The 17,885-nt window shown below is 58.5% G+C and overlaps 1 protein-coding gene across 1 annotated transcript in view; it reads right to left on the bottom strand.

The window, feature by feature from the left end:
* The window catches only part of LOC122546327 (pseudouridylate synthase RPUSD4, mitochondrial-like), a 38,020-nt gene that overhangs the window by 17,410 nt on the left and 2,725 nt on the right, over positions 1-17,885 (bottom strand). The window contains exons 2-3 of the mRNA XM_087985731.1: positions 9,140-9,296; positions 8,181-8,382 (exon numbers count right to left, since the gene is read on the bottom strand). Coding sequence (XP_087841857.1) covers positions 8,181-8,382; positions 9,140-9,296 — 359 coding nt within the window. The remainder of the gene's footprint in view (positions 1-8,180; positions 8,383-9,139; positions 9,297-17,885) is intronic.

A 17,885-nucleotide genomic window follows, 5' to 3' on the forward strand; every position in this document is an offset into this window, starting at 1 on the left:
ACACACACACACACCCCCAGACGGAGTGAGAGACAGGGGGAACACAGTTACACACACACACCCCCAGACAGAGTGAGAGACAGGGGGAACACAGTTACACACACACACCCCCAGACAGAGTGAGAGACAGGGGGAACACAGTTACACACACACCCCCAGACAGAGTGAGAGACAGGGGGAACACAGTTACACACACACCCCCAGACGGAGTGAGAGACAGGGGGAACACAGTTATACACACACACCCCCAGACGGAGTGAGAGACAGGGGGAACACAGTTACACACACACACCCCCAGACAGAGTGAGAGACAGGGGGAACACAGTTACACACACACACCCCCAGACGGAGTGAGAGACAGGGGGAACACAGTTACACACACACACCCCCAGACAGAGTGAGAGACAGGGGGAACACAGTTACACACACACAACCCCAGACAGAGTGAGAGACAGGGGGAACACAGTTACACACACACACCCCCAGACGGAGGGAGAGACAGGGGGAACACAGTTACACACACACACCCCCAGACGGAGGGAGAGACAGGGGGAACACAGTTACACACACACACCCCCAGACAGAGTGAGAGACAGGGGGAACACAGTTACACACACACACCCCCAGACAGAGTGAGAGACAGGGGGAACACAGTTACACACACACCCCCAGACAGAGTGAGAGACAGGGGGGAACACAGTTACACACACACCCCCAGACAGAGTGAGAGACAGGGGGAACACAGTTACACACACACACCCCCAGACAGAGTGAGAGACAGGGGGAACACAGTTACACACACACCCCCAGACGGAGTGAGAGACAGGGGGAACACAGTTACACACACACACCCCCAGACGGAGTGAGAGACAGGGGGAACACAGTTACACACACACACCCAGACGGAGTGAGAGACAGGGGGAACACAGTTACACACACACACACCCAGACGGAGTGAGAGACAGGGGGAACACAGTTACACACACACACACCCAGACAGAGTGAGACACAGGGGGAACACAGTTACACACACCCCCAGACAGAGTGAGAGACAGGGGGAACACAGTTACACACACACACCCCCAGACAGAGTGAGAGACAGGGGGAACACAGTTACACACACACCCCCAGACAGAGTGAGAGACAGGGGGGAACACAGTTACACACACACCCCCAGACAGAGTGAGAGACAGGGGGAACACAGTTACACACACACACCCCCAGACAGAGTGAGAGACAGGGGGAACACAGTTACACACACACCCCCAGACGGAGTGAGAGACAGGGGGAACACAGTTACACACACACACCCCCAGACGGAGTGAGAGACAGGGGGAACACAGTTACACACACACACCCCCAGACGGAGTGAGAGACAGGGGGAACACAGTTACACATACATACCCAGACGGAGTGAGAGACAGGGGGAACACAGTTACACACACACACCCCCAGACGGAGTGAGAGACAGGGGGAACACAGTTACACACACACACCCCCAGACGGAGTGAGAGACAGGGGGAACACAGTTACACACACACACCCCCAGACGGAGTGAGAGACAGGGGAACACAGTTACACACACACACCCCCAGACGGAGTGAGAGACAGGGGGAACACAGTTACACACACACACCCCCAGACGGAGTGAGAGACAGGGGAACACAGTTACACACACACACCCCCAGACGGAGTGAGAGACAGGGGGAACACAGTTACACACAACCCCCCCCCCCCCCCCAGACGGAGTGAGAGACAGGGGGAACACAGTTACACACACACACCCCCAGACAGAGTGAGAGACAGGGGGAACACAGTTACACACACACACACCCAGACGGAGTGAGAGACAGGGGGAACACAGTTACACACACACACACCCAGACAGAGTGAGACACAGGGGGAACACAGTTACACACACACCCAGACGGAGTGAGAGACAGGGGGAACACAGTTACACACACACACCCCCAGACGGAGTGAGAGACAGGGGGACCACAGTTACAGACACACACCCCCAGACAGAGTGAGAGACAGGGGAAACACAGTTACACACACACCCAGACAGAGGGAGAGACAGGGGGAACACAGTTACACACACACCCCCAGACGGAGTGAGAGACAGGGGGAACACAGTTACACACACACACCCCCAGACAGAGTGAGAGACAGGGGGAACACAGTTACACACACACCCCCAGACGGAGTGAGAGACAGGGGGAACACAGTTACACACACACACACACACCCAGACGGAGTGAGAGACGGGGGAACACAGTTACACACACACACACCCAGACGGAGGGAGAGACAGGGGGAACACAGTTACACACACACCCCCAGACAGAGTGAGAGACAGGGGGAACACAGTTACACACACCCCCAGACAGAGTGAGAGACAGGGGGAACACAGTTACACACACACACACCCAGACGGAGGGAGAGACAGGGGGAACACAGTTACACACACCCCCCTAGACGGAGTGAGAGACAGGGGGAACACAGTTACACACACACACCCCCAGACAGAGTGAGAGACAGGGGGAACACAGTTACACACACACCCCCAGACGGAGTGAGAGACAGGGGGAACACAGTTACACACACACACACACACCCAGACGGAGTGAGAGACGGGGGAACACAGTTACACACACACACACCCAGACGGAGGGAGAGACAGGGGGAACACAGTTACACACACACCCCCAGACAGAGTGAGAGACAGGGGGAACACAGTTACACACACCCCCAGACAGAGTGAGAGACAGGGGGAACACAGTTACACACACACACACCCAGACGGAGGGAGAGACAGGGGGAACACAGTTACACACACCCCCAGACAGAGTGAGAGACAGGGGGAACACAGTTACACACACACACACCCAGACGGAGGGAGAGACAGGGGGAACACAGTTACACACACCCCCCTAGACGGAGTGAGAGACGGGGGAACATAGTTACACACACACACCCCCAGACAGAGTGAGAGACAGGGGGAACACAGTTACACACACACACACCCAGACGGAGTGAGAGACAGGGAGAACACAGTTACACACACACACACCCAGACGGAGGGAGAGACAGGGGGAACACAGTTACACACACCCCCCTAGACGGAGTGAGAGACAGGGGGAACACAGTTACACACACACACCCCCAGACGGAGTGAGAGACAGGGGGAACACAGTTACACACACCCCCCCAGATGGAGTGAGAGACAGGGGGAACACAGTTACACACACACCCCCCCTGACGGAGTGAGAGACAGGGGGAACACAGTTACACACACACACCCAGACGGAGTGAGAGACAGGGGGAACACAGTTACACACACCCCCAGACGGAGTGAGAGACGGGGGGAACACAGTTACACACACACACACCCCCAGACGGAGTGAGAGACAGGGGGAACACAGTTACACACACACACCCCCAGACAGAGTGAGAGACAGGGGGAACACAGTTACACACACACACCCCCAGACAGAGTGAGAGACAGGGGGAACACAGTTACACACACACACCCCCAGACAGAGTGAGAGACAGGGGGAACACAGTTACACACACACCCCCAGACAGAGTGAGAGACAGGGGGAACACAGTTACACACACACCCCCAGACGGAGTGAGAGACAGGGGGAACACAGTTATACACACACACCCCCAGACAGAGTGAGAGACAGGGGGAACACAGTTACACACACACACCCCCAGACGGAGTGAGAGACAGGGGGAACACAGTTACACACACACACCCCCAGACAGAGTGAGAGACAGGGGGAACACAGTTACACACACACACCCCCAGACGGAGTGAGAGACAGGGGGAACACAGTTACACACACACACCCCCAGACAGAGTGAGAGACAGGGGGAACACAGTTACACACACACAACCCCAGACAGAGTGAGAGACAGGGGGAACACAGTTACACACACACACCCCCAGACGGAGGGAGAGACAGGGGGAACACAGTTACACACACACCCCCAGACAGAGTGAGAGACAGGGGGAACACAGTTACACACACACCCCCAGACAGAGTGAGAGACAGGGGGAACACAGTTACACACACACACCCCCAGACAGAGTGAGAGACAGGGGGAACACAGTTACACACACCCCCAGACGGAGTGAGAGACAGGGGAACACAGTTACACACACACCCCCAGACAGAGTGAGAGACAGGGGGAACACAGTTACACACACACCCCCAGACGGAGTGAGAGACAGGGGGAACACAGTTACACACACACACCCCCAGACGGAGTGAGAGACAGGGGGAACACAGTTACACACACACACACCCAGACAGAGTGAGAGACAGGGGGAACACAGTTACACACACACCCCCAGACGGAGTGAGAGACAGGGGGAACACAGTTACACACACACACCCCCAGACGGAGTGAGAGACAGGGGGAACACAGTTACACACACACCCCCAGACGGAGTGAGAGACAGGGGGAACACAGTTACACACACACCCCCCCAGACGGAGTGAGAGACAGGGGGAACACAGTTACACACACACACACCCCCAGACGGAGTGAGAGACAGGGGGAACACAGTTACACACACACACACCCCCAGACAGAGTGAGAGACAGGGGGAACACAGTTACACACACACCCCCAGACGGAGTGAGAGACAGGGGGAACACAGTTACACACACACACCCCCAGACAGAGTGAGAGACAGGGGGAACACAGTTACACACACACCCCCAGACGGAGTGAGAGACAGGGGGAACACAGTTACACACACACACACCCCCAGACAGAGTGAGAGACAGGGGGAACACAGTTACACACACACCCCCAGACGGAGTGAGAGACAGGGGGAACACAGTTACACACACACACACACCCAGACAGAGTGAGAGACAGGGAGAACACAGTTACACACACACACACCCAGACAGAGTGAGAGACAGGGGGAACACAGTTACACACACACCCCCAGACGGAGTGAGAGACAGGGGGAACACAGTTACACACACCCCCAGACGGAGTGAGAGACAGGGGGAACACAGTTACACACAATCCCCGAGACAGAGTGAGAGACAGGGGGAACACAGTTACACACACACACCCCCAGACAGAGTGAGAGACAGGGGGAACACAGTTACACACACACACCCCCAGACAGAGTGAGAGACAGGGGGGACACAGTTACACACACACACCCCCAGACAGAGTGAGAGTCAGGGGGAACACAGTTACACACACACACACCCCCAGTCAGAGTGAGACACAGGGGGAACACAGTTACACACACACCCCCAGACGGAGTGAGAGACAGGGGGAACACAGTTACACACACCCCCAGACAGAGTGAGAGACAGGGGGAACACAGTTACACACACACACCCCCAGACAGAGTGAGAGACAGGGGGAACACAGTTACACACACACCCCCAGACAGAGTGAGACACAGCGGGAACACAGTTACACACACCCCCAGACGGAGTGAGAGACAGGGGGAACACAGTTACACACACACCCCCAGACAGAGGGAGAGACAGGGGGAACACAGTTACACACACACCCCCAGACGGAGTGAGAGACAGGGGAAACACAGTTACACACACACCCCCAGACAGAGTGAGAGACAGGGGGAACACAGTTACACACACACACCCCCAGACAGAGTGAGAGACAGGGGGAACACAGTTACACACACACACCCCCAGACAGAGTGAGAGACAGGGGGAACACAGTTACACACACACTCACCCCCAGACGGAGTGAGAGACAGGGGGAACACAGTTACACACACACACACCCCCAGACGGAGTGAGAGACAGGGGGAACACAGTTACACACACACTCCCCCAGACGGAGTGAGAGACAGGGGGAACACAGTTACACACACACACCCCCAGACGGAGTGAGAGACAGGGGGAACACAGTTACACACCCCCAGACGGAGTGAGAGACAGGGGGAACACAGTTACACACACACACCCAGACAGAGTGAGAGACAGCGGGAACACAGTTACACACACCCCCAGACGGAGTGAGAGACAGGGGGAACACAGTTACACACACACCCCCAGACAGAGGGAGAGACAGGGGGAACACAGTTACACACACACCCCCAGACGGAGTGAGAGACAGGGGGAACACAGTTACACACACACACCCCCAGACAGAGTGAGAGACAGGGGGAACACAGTTACACACACACACCCCCAGACAGAGTGAGAGACAGGGGGAACACAGTTACACACACACTCACCCCCAGACGGAGTGAGAGACAGGGGGAACACAGTTACACACACACCCCCAGACGGAGTGAGAGACAGGGGGAACACAGTTACACACACACACACCCCCAGACGGAGTGAGAGACAGGGGGAACACAGTTACACACACACTCCCCCAGACGGAGTGAGAGACAGGGGGAACACAGTTACACACACACACCCCCAGACGGAGTGAGAGACAGGGGGAACACAGTTACACACCCCCAGACGGAGTGAGAGACAGGGGGAACACAGTTACACACACACACCCAGACGGAGTGAGAGACAGGGGGAACACAGTTACACACACACACCCCCAGACGGAGTGAGAGACAGGGGGAACACAGTTACACACACACCCCCCCAGACAGAGTGAGAGACAGGGGGAACACAGTTACACACACACCCCCCCAGACAGAGTGAGAGACAGGGGGAACACAGTTACACACACACACCCAGACGGAGTGAGAGACAGGGGAAACACAGTTACACACACACCCAGACGGAGTGAGAGACAGGGGGAACACAGTTACACACACACACCCCCAGACAGAGTGAGAGACAGGGGGAACACAGTTACACACACACACCCAGACAGAGTGAGAGACAGGGGGAACACAGTTACACACACACACCCCCAGACAGAGTGAGAGACAGGGGGAACACAGTTACACACACACCCCCAGACGGAGTGAGAGACAGGAGGAACACAGTTACACATACACACCCAGACGGAGTGAGAGACAGGGGGAACACAGTTACACACACACACCCCCAGACGGAGTGAGAGACAGGGGGAACACAGTTACACACACACACCCCCAGACAGAGTGAGAGACAGGGGGAACACAGTTACACACACACCCTCAGACGGAGTGAGAGACAGGGGGAACACAGTTACACACACACCCTCAGACGGAGTGAGAGACAGGGGGAACACAGTTACACACACACACCCCCAGACAGAGTGAGAGACAGGGGGAACACAGTTACACACACACCCCAAGACGGAGTGAGAGACAGGGGGAACACAGTTACACACACACCCCAAGACGGAGGGAGAGACAGGGGGAACACAGTTACACACACACCCCAAGACGGAGTGAGAGACAGGGGGAACACAGTTACACACACACCCCCAGACAGAGTGAGAGACAGGGGGAACACAGTTACACACACACACCCCCAGACGGAGTGAGAGACAGGGGGAACACAGTTACACACACACCCCCAGACGGAGTGAGAGACAGGGGGAACACAGTTACACACACACACCCCCAGAGAGAGTGAGAGACAGGGGGAACACAGTTACACACACACCCCAAGACGGAGTGAGAGACAGGGGGAACACAGTTACACACACACACCCCCAGACGGAGTGAGAGACAGGGGGAACACAGTTACACACACACCCAGACGGAGTGAGAGACAGGGGGAACACAGTTACACACACACCCCCAGACAGAGGGAGAGACAGGGGGAACACAGTTACACACACACCCCAAGACGGAGTGAGAGACAGGGGGAACACAGTTACACACACACCCCCAGACGGAGTGAGAGACAGGGGAACACAGTTACACATACACACCCCCAGACAGAGGGAGAGACAGGGGGAACACAGTTACACACACACCCCCAGACGGAGTGAGAGACAGGGGGAACACAGTTACACACACCCAGACGGAGTGAGAGACAGGGGGAACACAGTTACACACACACACCCCCAGACGGAGTGAGAGACAGGGGGAACACAGTTACACACACACACCCCCAGACAGAGTGAGAGACAGGGGGAACACAGTTACACACACACACCCCCAGACGGAGTGAGAGACAGGGGGAACACAGTTACACACACACACCCAGACGGAGTGAGAGACAGGGGAGTGAATGGAAAGTTTGTTGGCCCCGCTTTACCAGTATTTCTTGATGACCTGGTGCTGCCTGAAGAGATGGCGTACGGCCTGTGCTGACTGGAGGTCACGGGCCAGGAGCATGGCACCGCTGCTGTCTTTGTCCAGACGGTGACAGATGTGCAGGGGCTCGGCCTTCATCCCAAACAGCATCTTGGCCAGCACTGGGAGCACTTCCTCAATGCTGGGACCCAGGCCTGGGGCTGCTGCTCCACGGTGGGGAAGGAGGGAGGGGAGAGGGAGGGACGGGGAGAGGGAGGGACGGGGAGAGGGAGGGACGGGGAGTGGGAGGGACGGGGAGTGGGAGGGACGGGGAGTGGGAGGGACGGGGAGTGGGAGGGACGGGGAGAGAGAGGGAGGAGGGACGGAAAGGGGTGGGAGAGGGAGAGACGGGGAGAGGGAGGGAGGGGGAGAGGGAGGGACGGGGAGTGGGAGGGACGGGGAGTGGGAGGGACGGGGAGTGGGAGGGACGGGGAGTGGGAGGGACGGGGAGTGGGAGGGACGGGGAGAGGGAGGGAGGAGGGAGGGAAAGGGGTGGGAGAGGGAGAGACGGGGAGAGGGAGGGAGGGGGAGAGACGGGGAGAGGGAGGGAGGGGGAGAGACGGGGAGAGGGAGGGAGGGGGAGAGAGAGGGAGGGGGAGAGACGGGGAGAGGGAGGGAGGGGGAGAGACGGGGAGAGGGAGGGAGGGGGAGAGACGGGGAGAGGGAGGGAGGGGGAGAGACGGGGAGAGGGAGGGAGGGGGAGAGACGGGGAGAGGGAGGGAGGGGGAGAGAGAGGGAGGGGGAGAGACGGGGAGAGGGAGGGAGGGGGAGAGACGGGGAGAGGGAGGGAGGGGGAGAGACGGGGAGAGGGAGGGAGGGGGAGAGACGGGGAGAGGGAGGGTGGTGCCAGAGAGAGAGAGTGGAATGAGACCGCATTGCAGGTGTGAGTGACCGCGTTGTCCTCCCCCAGCCCCTCCTTACCTGTCATGGGCACCCCGTAGGGTTTATTGACTGCGAGCAGCCCTTCCCCGTGGTGGGTGAGGGTCTTCCGAAGCACCTTGGCCAGGACGTTCGGGTGTACCATCTGCAGGCGCTGGCTCAGCCGCTGGAGCTCCTGAACCGACTGTGGAACCGGGGGCTGGCGGGTGGTGGAGAGGAAGGTGAGGGAGGGGGAGTAAGAGAGAGATAAAGAACAGTTCAGCAGTGAGCGACTTGACCCCTTGATCCTCACGAGACCCAGACAGCTCACCGGGGTCATCCTCCAGTCAGGGAGGGTAAGGGGGGTATAGGGGATAATCAGGGAGCTCACCGGGGTCATCCTCCAGTCAGGGAGGGTAAGGGGGGTATAGGGGATAATCAGGGAGCTCACCGGGGTCATCCTCCAGTCAGGGAGGGTAAGGGGGGTATAGGGGATAATCAGGGAGCTCACCGGGATCATCACCCAGTCAGGGAGGGTAAGGGGGGTATAGGGGATAATCAGGGAGCTCACCGGGATCATCACCCAGTCAGGCAGGGTAAGGGGGGTATAGGGGATAATCAGGGAGCTCACCGGGGTCATCACCCAGTCAGGGAGGGTAAGGGGGGTATAGGGGATAGTCAGACAGCTCACCGGGGTCATCCTCCAGTCAGGGAGGGTAAGGGGGGTATAGGGGATAGGGAGCTCACCGGGGTCATCACCCAGTCAGGGAGGGTAAGGGGGGTATAGGGGATAGGGAGCTCACCGGGGTCATCACCCAGTCAGGGAGGGTAAGGGGGGTATAGGGGATAGTCAGGGAGCTCACCGGGATCATCCCCCAGTCAGGGAGGGTAAGGGGAGTACAGGGGATAATCAGACAGCTCACCGGGATCATCACCCAGTCAGGGAGGGTAAGGGGGGTATAGGGGATAGTCAGGGAGCTCACCGGGGTCATCACCCAGTCAGGGAGGGTAAGGGGGGTATAGGGGATAATCAGGGAGCTCACCGGGATCATCACCCAGTCAGGGAGGGTAAGGGGGGTATAGGGGATAATCAGGGAGCTCACCGGGATCATCACCCAGTCAGGGAGGGTAAGGGGGGTATAGGGGATAGTCAGGGAGCTCACCGGGGTCACCGCCCACTCAGGGAGGGTAAGGGGGGTATAGGGGATAATCAGGAAGCTCACCGGGATCATCACCCAGTCAGGGAGGGTAAGGGGGGTATAGGGGATCGTCAGGGAGCTCACCGGGGTCATCACCCAGTCAGGGAGGGTAAGGGGGGTATAGGGGATAATCAGGGAGCTCACCGGGGTCATCACCCAGTCAGGGAGGGTAAGGGGGGTATAGGGGATAGTCAGACAGCTCACCGGGGTCATCCTCCAGTCAGGGAGGGTAAGGGGGGTATAGGGGATAGTCAGGGAGCTCACCGGGATCATCACCCAGTCAGGGAGGGTAAGGGGGGTATAGGGGATAATCAGGGAGTTCACCGGGATCATCACCCAGTCAGGGAGGGTAAGGGGGGTATAGGGGATAGTCAGGGAGCTCACCGGGGTCATCACCCAGTCAGGGAGGGTAAGGGGGGTATAGGGGATAATCAGGGAGCTCACCGGGATCATCACCCAGTCAGGGAGGGTAAGGGGGATACAGGGGATAGTCAGGGGGCTCACCGGGGTCATCACCCAGTCAGGGAGGGTAAGGGGGGTATAGGGGATAGTCAGGGAGCTCACCGGGATCATCACCCAGTCAGGGAGGGTAAGGGGGGTACAGGGGATAGTCAGGGAGCTCACCGGGGTCATCCCCCAGTCAGGGAGGGTAAGGGGGGTATAGGGGATAATCAGGGAGCTCACCGGGGTCATCACCCAGTCAGGGAGGGTAAGGGGGGTATAGGGGATAGTCAGACAGCTCACCGGGGTCATCACCCAGTCAGGGAGGGTAAGGGGGGGTATAGGGGATAATCAGGGAGCTCACCGGGATCATCACCCAGTCAGGGAGGGTAAGGTGGGTATAGGGGATAGTCAGACAGCTCACCGGGGTCATCACCCAGTCAGGGAGGGTAAGGGGGGGTATAGGGGATAGTCAGGGAGCTCACCGGGATCATCACCCAGTCAGGGAGGGTAAGTGGGGTATATGGGATAATCAGGGAGCTCACCGGGATCATCACCCAGTCAGGGAGGGTAAGGGGGGTATAGGGGATAATCAGGGAGCTCACCGGGATCATCACCCAGTCAGGGAGGGTAAGGGGGGTACAGGGGATAGTCAGGGAGCTCACCGGGATCATCACCCAGTCAGGGAGGGTAAGGGGGGTATAGGGGATAGTCAGGGAGCTCACCGGGGTCATCACCCAGTCAGGGAGGGTAAGGGGGGTATAGGGGATAATCAGGGAGCTCTCCGGGGTCATCACCCAGTCAGGGAGGGTAAGGGGGGGTATAGGGGATAGTCAGACAGCTCACCGGGGTCATCCTCCAGTCAGGGGGGGTAAGGGGGGTATAGGGGATAATCAGACAGCTCACCGGGATCATCACCCAGTCAGGGAGGGTAAGGGGGGGTATAGGGGATAGTCAGGGAGCTCACCGGGGTCATCACCCAGTCAGGGAGGGTAAGGGGGGGTATAGGGGATAGTCAGGGAGCTCACCGGGATCATCACCCAGTCAGGGAGGGTAATGGGGGTACAGGGGATAGTCAGGGAGCTCACCGGGGTCATCACCCAGTCAGGGAGGGTAAGGGGGGTATAGGGGATAGTCAGGGAGCTCACAGGGGTCATCACCCAGTCAGGGAGGGTAAGTGGGGTATATGGGATAATCAGGGAGCTCACCGGGATCATCACCCAGTCAGGGAGGGTAAGGGGGGGTATAGGGGATAATCAGACAGCTCACCGGGGTCATCACCCAGACAGGGAGGGTAAGGGGGGTATAGGGGATAGTCAGAGAGCTCACCGGGATCATCACCCAGTCAGGGAGGGTAAGGGGGGTATAGGGGATAGTCAGGGAGCTCACCGGGATCATCACCCAGTCAGGGAGGGTAAGGGGGGTATAGGGGATAATCAGACAGCTCACCGGGGTCATCACCCAGTCAGGGAGGGTAAGGGGGGTATAGGGGATAATCAGGGAGCTCACCGGGGTCATCACCCAGTCAGGGAGGGTAAGGGGGGTATAGGGGATAATCAGGGAGCTCACCGGGATCATCACCCAGTCAGGGAGGGTAAGGGGGGTATAGGGGATAATCAGGGAGCTCACCGGGATCATCACCCAGTCAGGGAGGGTAAGGGGGGTATAGGGGATAGTCAGGGAGCTCACCGGGATCATCACCCAGTCAGGGAGGGTAAGGGGGGTATAGGGGATAATCAGGGAGCTCACCGGGATCATCACCCAGTCAGGGAGGGTAAGGGGGGTATAGGGGATAATCAGGGAGCTCACCGGGGTCATCACCCAGTCAGGGAGGGTAAGGGGGGTATAGGGGATAGTCAGGGAGCTCACCGGGATCATCACCCAGTCAGGGAGGGTAAGGGGGGTATAGGGGATAGTCATGGAGCTCACCGGGATCATCACCCAGTCAGGGAGGGTAAGGGGGGTATAGGGGATAATCAGACAGCTCACCGGGATCATCACCCAGTCAGGGAGGGTAAGGGGGGTATAGGGGATAATCAGGGAGCTCACCGGGATCATCACCCAGTCAGGGAGGGTAAGGGGGGTATAGGGGATAATCAGGGAGCTCACCGGGGTCATCACCCAGTCAGGGAGGGTAAGGGGGGGTATAGGGGATAGTCAGGGAGCTCACCGGGGTCATCACCCAGTCAGGGAGGGTAAGGGGGGTATAGGGGATAGTCAGGGAGCTCACCGGGATCATCACCCAGTCAGGGAGGGTAAGGGGGGTATAGGGGATAGTCATGGAGCTCACCGGGGTCATCACCCAGTCAGGGAGGGTAAGGGGGGTATAGGGGATAATCAGACAGCTCACCGGGGTCATCACCCAGTCAGGGAGGGTAAGGGGGGTATAGGGGATAATCAGAGAGCTCACCGGAGTCATCACCCAGTCAGGGAGGGTAAGGGGGGGGTATAGGGGATAATCAGGGAGCTCACCGGGGTCATCACCCAGTCAGGGAGGGTAAGGGGGGTATAGGGGATAGTCAGGGAGCTCACCGGGATCATCACCCAGTCAGGGAGGGTAAGGGGGGTATAGGGGATAATCAGACAGCTCACCGGGATCATCACCCAGTCAGGGAGGGTAAGGGGGGTATAGGGGATAATCAGACAGCTCACCGGGATCATCACCCAGTCAGGGAGGGTAAGGGGGGGTATAGGGGATAATCAGGGAGCTCACCGGGGTCATCACCCAGTCAGGGAGGGTAAGGGGGGTATAGGGGATAATCAGGGAGCTCACCAGGATCATCACTCAGTCAGGGAGGGTAAGGGGGGGTATCGGGGATAATCAGGGAGCTCACCGGGATCATCACCCAGTCAGGGAGGGTAAGGGGGGTATAGGGGATAATCAGTGAGCTCACCGGGGTCATCACCCAGTCAGGGAGGGTAAGGGGGGTATAGGGGATAGTCAGGGAGCTCACCGTGGTCATCACCCAGTCAGGGAGGGTAAGGGGGGTATAGGGGATAATCAGGGAGCTCACCGGGGTCATTACCCAGTCAGGGAGGGTAAGGGGGGTATAGGGGATAGTCAGGGAGCTCACCGGGATCATCACCCAGTCAGGGAGGGTAAGGGGGGTATATGGGATAGTCAGGGAGCTCACCGGGATCATCACCCAGTCAGGGAGAGTAAGGGGGGTATAGGGGATAGTCAGGGAGCTCACCGGGATCATCACCCAGTCAGGGAGGGTAAGGGGGGTATAGGGGATCGTCAGGGAGCTCACCGGGGTCATCACCCAGTCAGGGAGGGTAAGGGGGGTATAGGGGATAATCAGGGAGCTCACCGGGATCATCACCCAGTCAGGGAGGGTAAGGGGGGGTATAGGGAAAAATCAGGGAGCTCACCGGGATCATCACCCAGTCAGGGAGGGTAAGGGGGGTATAGGGGATAATCAGGGAGCTCACCGGGGTCATCACCCAGTCAGGGAGGGTAAGGGGGGTATAGGGGATAATCAGGGAGCTCACCGGGGTCATCACCCAGTCAGGGAGGGTAAGGGGGGTATAGGGGATAGTCAGGGAGCTCACCGGGGTCATCACACAGTCAGGGAGGGTAAGGGGGGTATAGGGGATAATCAGACAGCTCACCGGGGTCATCACCCAGTCAGGGAGGGTAAGGGGGATACAGGGGATAGTCAGGGAGCTCACCGGGATCATCACCCAGTCAGGGAGGGTAAGGGGGGTATAGGGGATAATCAGGGAGCTCACCGGGGTCATCACCCAGTCAGGGAGGGTAAGGGGGGTATAGGGGATAGTCAGGGAGCTCACCGGGATCATCACCCAGTCAGGGAGGGTAAGGGGGGTATAGGGGATAATCAGACAGCTCACTGGGATCATCACCCAGTCAGGGAGGGTAAGGGGGGGTATAGGGGATAGTCAGGGAGCTCACCGGGGTCATCACCCAGTCAGGGAGGGTAAGGGGGGTATAGGGGATAATCAGGGAGCTCACCGGGGTCATCACCCAGTCAGGGAGGGTAAGGGGGGTATAGGGGATAATCAGGGAGCTCACCGGGATCATCACCCAGTCAGGGAGGGTAAGGGGGGTATAGGGGATAATCAGACAGCTCACCGGGATCATCACCCAGTCAGGGAGGGTAAGGGGGGTATAGGGGATAGTCAGGGAGCTCACCGGGATCATCACCCAGTCAGGGAGGGTAAGGGGGGTATAGGGGATAATCAGACAGCTCACCAGGATCATCACCCAGTCAGGGAGAGTAAGGGGGGTATAGGGGATAATCAGGGAGCTCACCGGGGTCATCACCCAGTCAGGGAGGGTAAGGGGGGTATAGGGGATAATCAGACAGCTCACCGGGATCATCACCCAGTCAGGGAGGGTAAGGGGGGTATAGGGGATAATCAGACAGCTCACCGGGATCATCACCCAGTCAGGGAGGGTAAGGGGGGTATAGGGGATAGTCAGGGAGCTCACCGGGGTCATCACCCAGTCAGGGAGGGTAAGGGGGGTATAGGGGATAATCAGACAGCTCACCGGGATCATCACCCAGTCAGGGAGGGTAAGGGGGGTATAGGGGATAATCAGGGAGCTCACCGGGATCATCACCCAGTCAGGGAGGGTAAGGGGGGTATAGGGGATAGTCAGGGAGCTCACCGGGATCATCACCCAGTCAGGGAGGGTAAGGGGGGTATAGGGGATAATCAGGGAGCTCACCGGGATCATCACCCAGTCAGGGAGGGTAAGGGGGGTATAGGGGATAATCAGGGAGCTCACCGGGATCATCACCCAGTCAGGGAGGGTAAGGGGGGTATAGGGGATAGTCAGGGAGCTCACCGGGGTCATCACCCAGTCAGGGAGGGTAAGGGGGGTATAGGGGATAATCAGGGAGCTCACCGGGATCATCACCCAGTCAGGGAGGGTAAGGGGGGTATAGGGGATAGTCAGGGAGCTCACCGGGATCATCACCCAGTCAGGGAGGGTAAGGGGGGTATAGGGGATAGTCAGGGAGCTCACCGGGGTCATCACCCAGTCAGGGAGGGTAAGGGGGGTATAGGGGATAATCAGGGAGCTCACCGGGATCATCACCCAGTCAGGGAGGGTAAGGGGGGTATAGGGGATAGTCAGGGAGCTCACCGGGATCATCACCCAGTCAGGGAGGGTAAGGGGGGTATAGGGGATAGTCAGGTCTGGGGTGGAGTGGGGGGGGCGTGGGGGAAAGGAGCCTTCCCACACTCAGACAGAGGTGGGACCAGCAGATGGGAGGGGAGGTAAACAACCTCTCCCCATCTTCCCCTTCGCCATCAGGTCTCCACTGAGAATCTTCAATCAGGTCCCCACTCACTGGGCGCCTCAACCTCTCCCTCTTTCCGACAGACCATCCATCGCCAGGATTGGCCTCAGAAAGTCCAGTCGGTCTCTGCTTGGAAACGGGGCCACTCTCCCCACTGAGGGGGTTGTGGGACACGGGGAGAGTGCGGGAGACTGGGAGATGGATATATTGTTGGGGGGAGACACTGAGGGACACGGGGAGAGTGCGGGAGACTGGGAGATGGATAGATTGTTGGGGGGAGACACTGAGGGACACGGGGAGAGTGCGGGAGACTGGGAGATGGATATATTGTTGGGGGGAGACACTGAGGGACACGGGGAGAGTGCGGGAGACTGGGAGATGGATAGATATTTGGGGGGAGACACTGAGGGACACGGGGAGAGTGCGGGAGACTGGGAGATGGATAGATTGTTGGGGGGAGACACTGAGGGACACGGGGAGAGTGCGGGAGACTGGGAGATGGATAGATTGTTGGGGGGAGACACTGAGGGACACGGGGAGAGTGCGGGAGACTGGGAGATGGATAGATATTTGGGGGAAGACACTGAGGGACACGGGGAGAGTGTCGGAGACTGGGAGATGGATAGATTGTTGGGGGAGAGACACTGAGGGACATGGGGAGCGTGTGGGAGACTGGGAGATGGATAGATTGTTGGGGGAGACAGTGAGGAACACGGGGAGAGTGTGGGAGACTGGGAGGTGGATGGATCTTTGGGGGGAGACACTGAGGGACGCGGGGAGAGTGTGGGAGACTGGGAGATGGATAGATTGTTGGGGGGAGACACTGAGGGACACGGGGAGAGTGCGGGAGACTGGGAGATGGATAGATTGTTGGGGGAGAGACACTGAGGGACATGGGGAGAGTGTGGGAGACTGGGAGATGGATAGATTGTTGGGGGAGACAGTGAGGGACACGGGGAGAGTGCGGGAGACTGGGAGGTGGATGGATCTTTGGGGGGAGACACTGAGGGACGCGGGGAGAGTGTGGGAGACTGGGACATGGATAGATTGTTGGGGGGAGACACTGAGGGACACGGAGAGAGTGCGGGAGACTGGGAGATGGACAGATCTTTGGGGGGAGACACTGAGGGACACGGGGAGAGTGTGGGAGACTGGGAGATGGATAGATTGTTGGGGGGGGAGACACTGAGGGACACGGGGAGAGTGCGAGAGACTGGGAGATGGACAGATCTTTGGGGGGAGACACTGAGGGACATGGGGAGAGTGTGGGAGACTGGGAGATGTATAGATTGTTGGGGGGGAGACACTGAGGGACACGGGGAGAGTGCGAGAGACTGGGAGATGGACAGATCTTTGGGGGGAGACACTGAGGGACATGGGGAGAGTGTGGGAGACTGGGAGATGTATAGATTGTTGGGGGGAGATTCTGAGGGACACGGGGAGAGTGTGGACGACTGGGAGATGGATAGATTGTGGGGGGGGGGAGACACTGAGGGACACGGGGAGAGTGTGGGAGATGGATAGATTGTTGGGGGGAGACACTGAGAGACACGGGGAGAGTGCGAGAGACTGGGAGATGGATAGATTGTTGGGGGAGAGACACTGAGGGACATGGGGAGAGTGTGGGAGACTGGGAGATGGATAGATTGTTGGGGGAGACAGTGAGGGACACGGGGAGAGTGTGGGAGACTGGGAGGTGGATGGATCTTTGGGGGGAGACACTGAGGGACGCGGGGTGAGTGTGGGAGACTGGGACATGGATAGATTGTTGGGGGGGGGAGACACTGAGGGACACGGGGAGAGTGCGAGAGACTGGGAGATGGACAGATCTTTGGGGGGAGACACTGAGGGACAAAGGGAGAGTGTGGGAGACTGGGAGATGGATAGATTGTTGCG

This window comes from Chiloscyllium plagiosum, unplaced genomic scaffold, assembly GCF_037043375.1.
Source record: "Chiloscyllium plagiosum isolate Xiang-an unplaced genomic scaffold, Cpla_swu_hap1 HiC_scaffold_168, whole genome shotgun sequence".
Lineage (NCBI taxonomy): Eukaryota > Metazoa > Chordata > Chondrichthyes > Orectolobiformes > Hemiscylliidae > Chiloscyllium > Chiloscyllium plagiosum.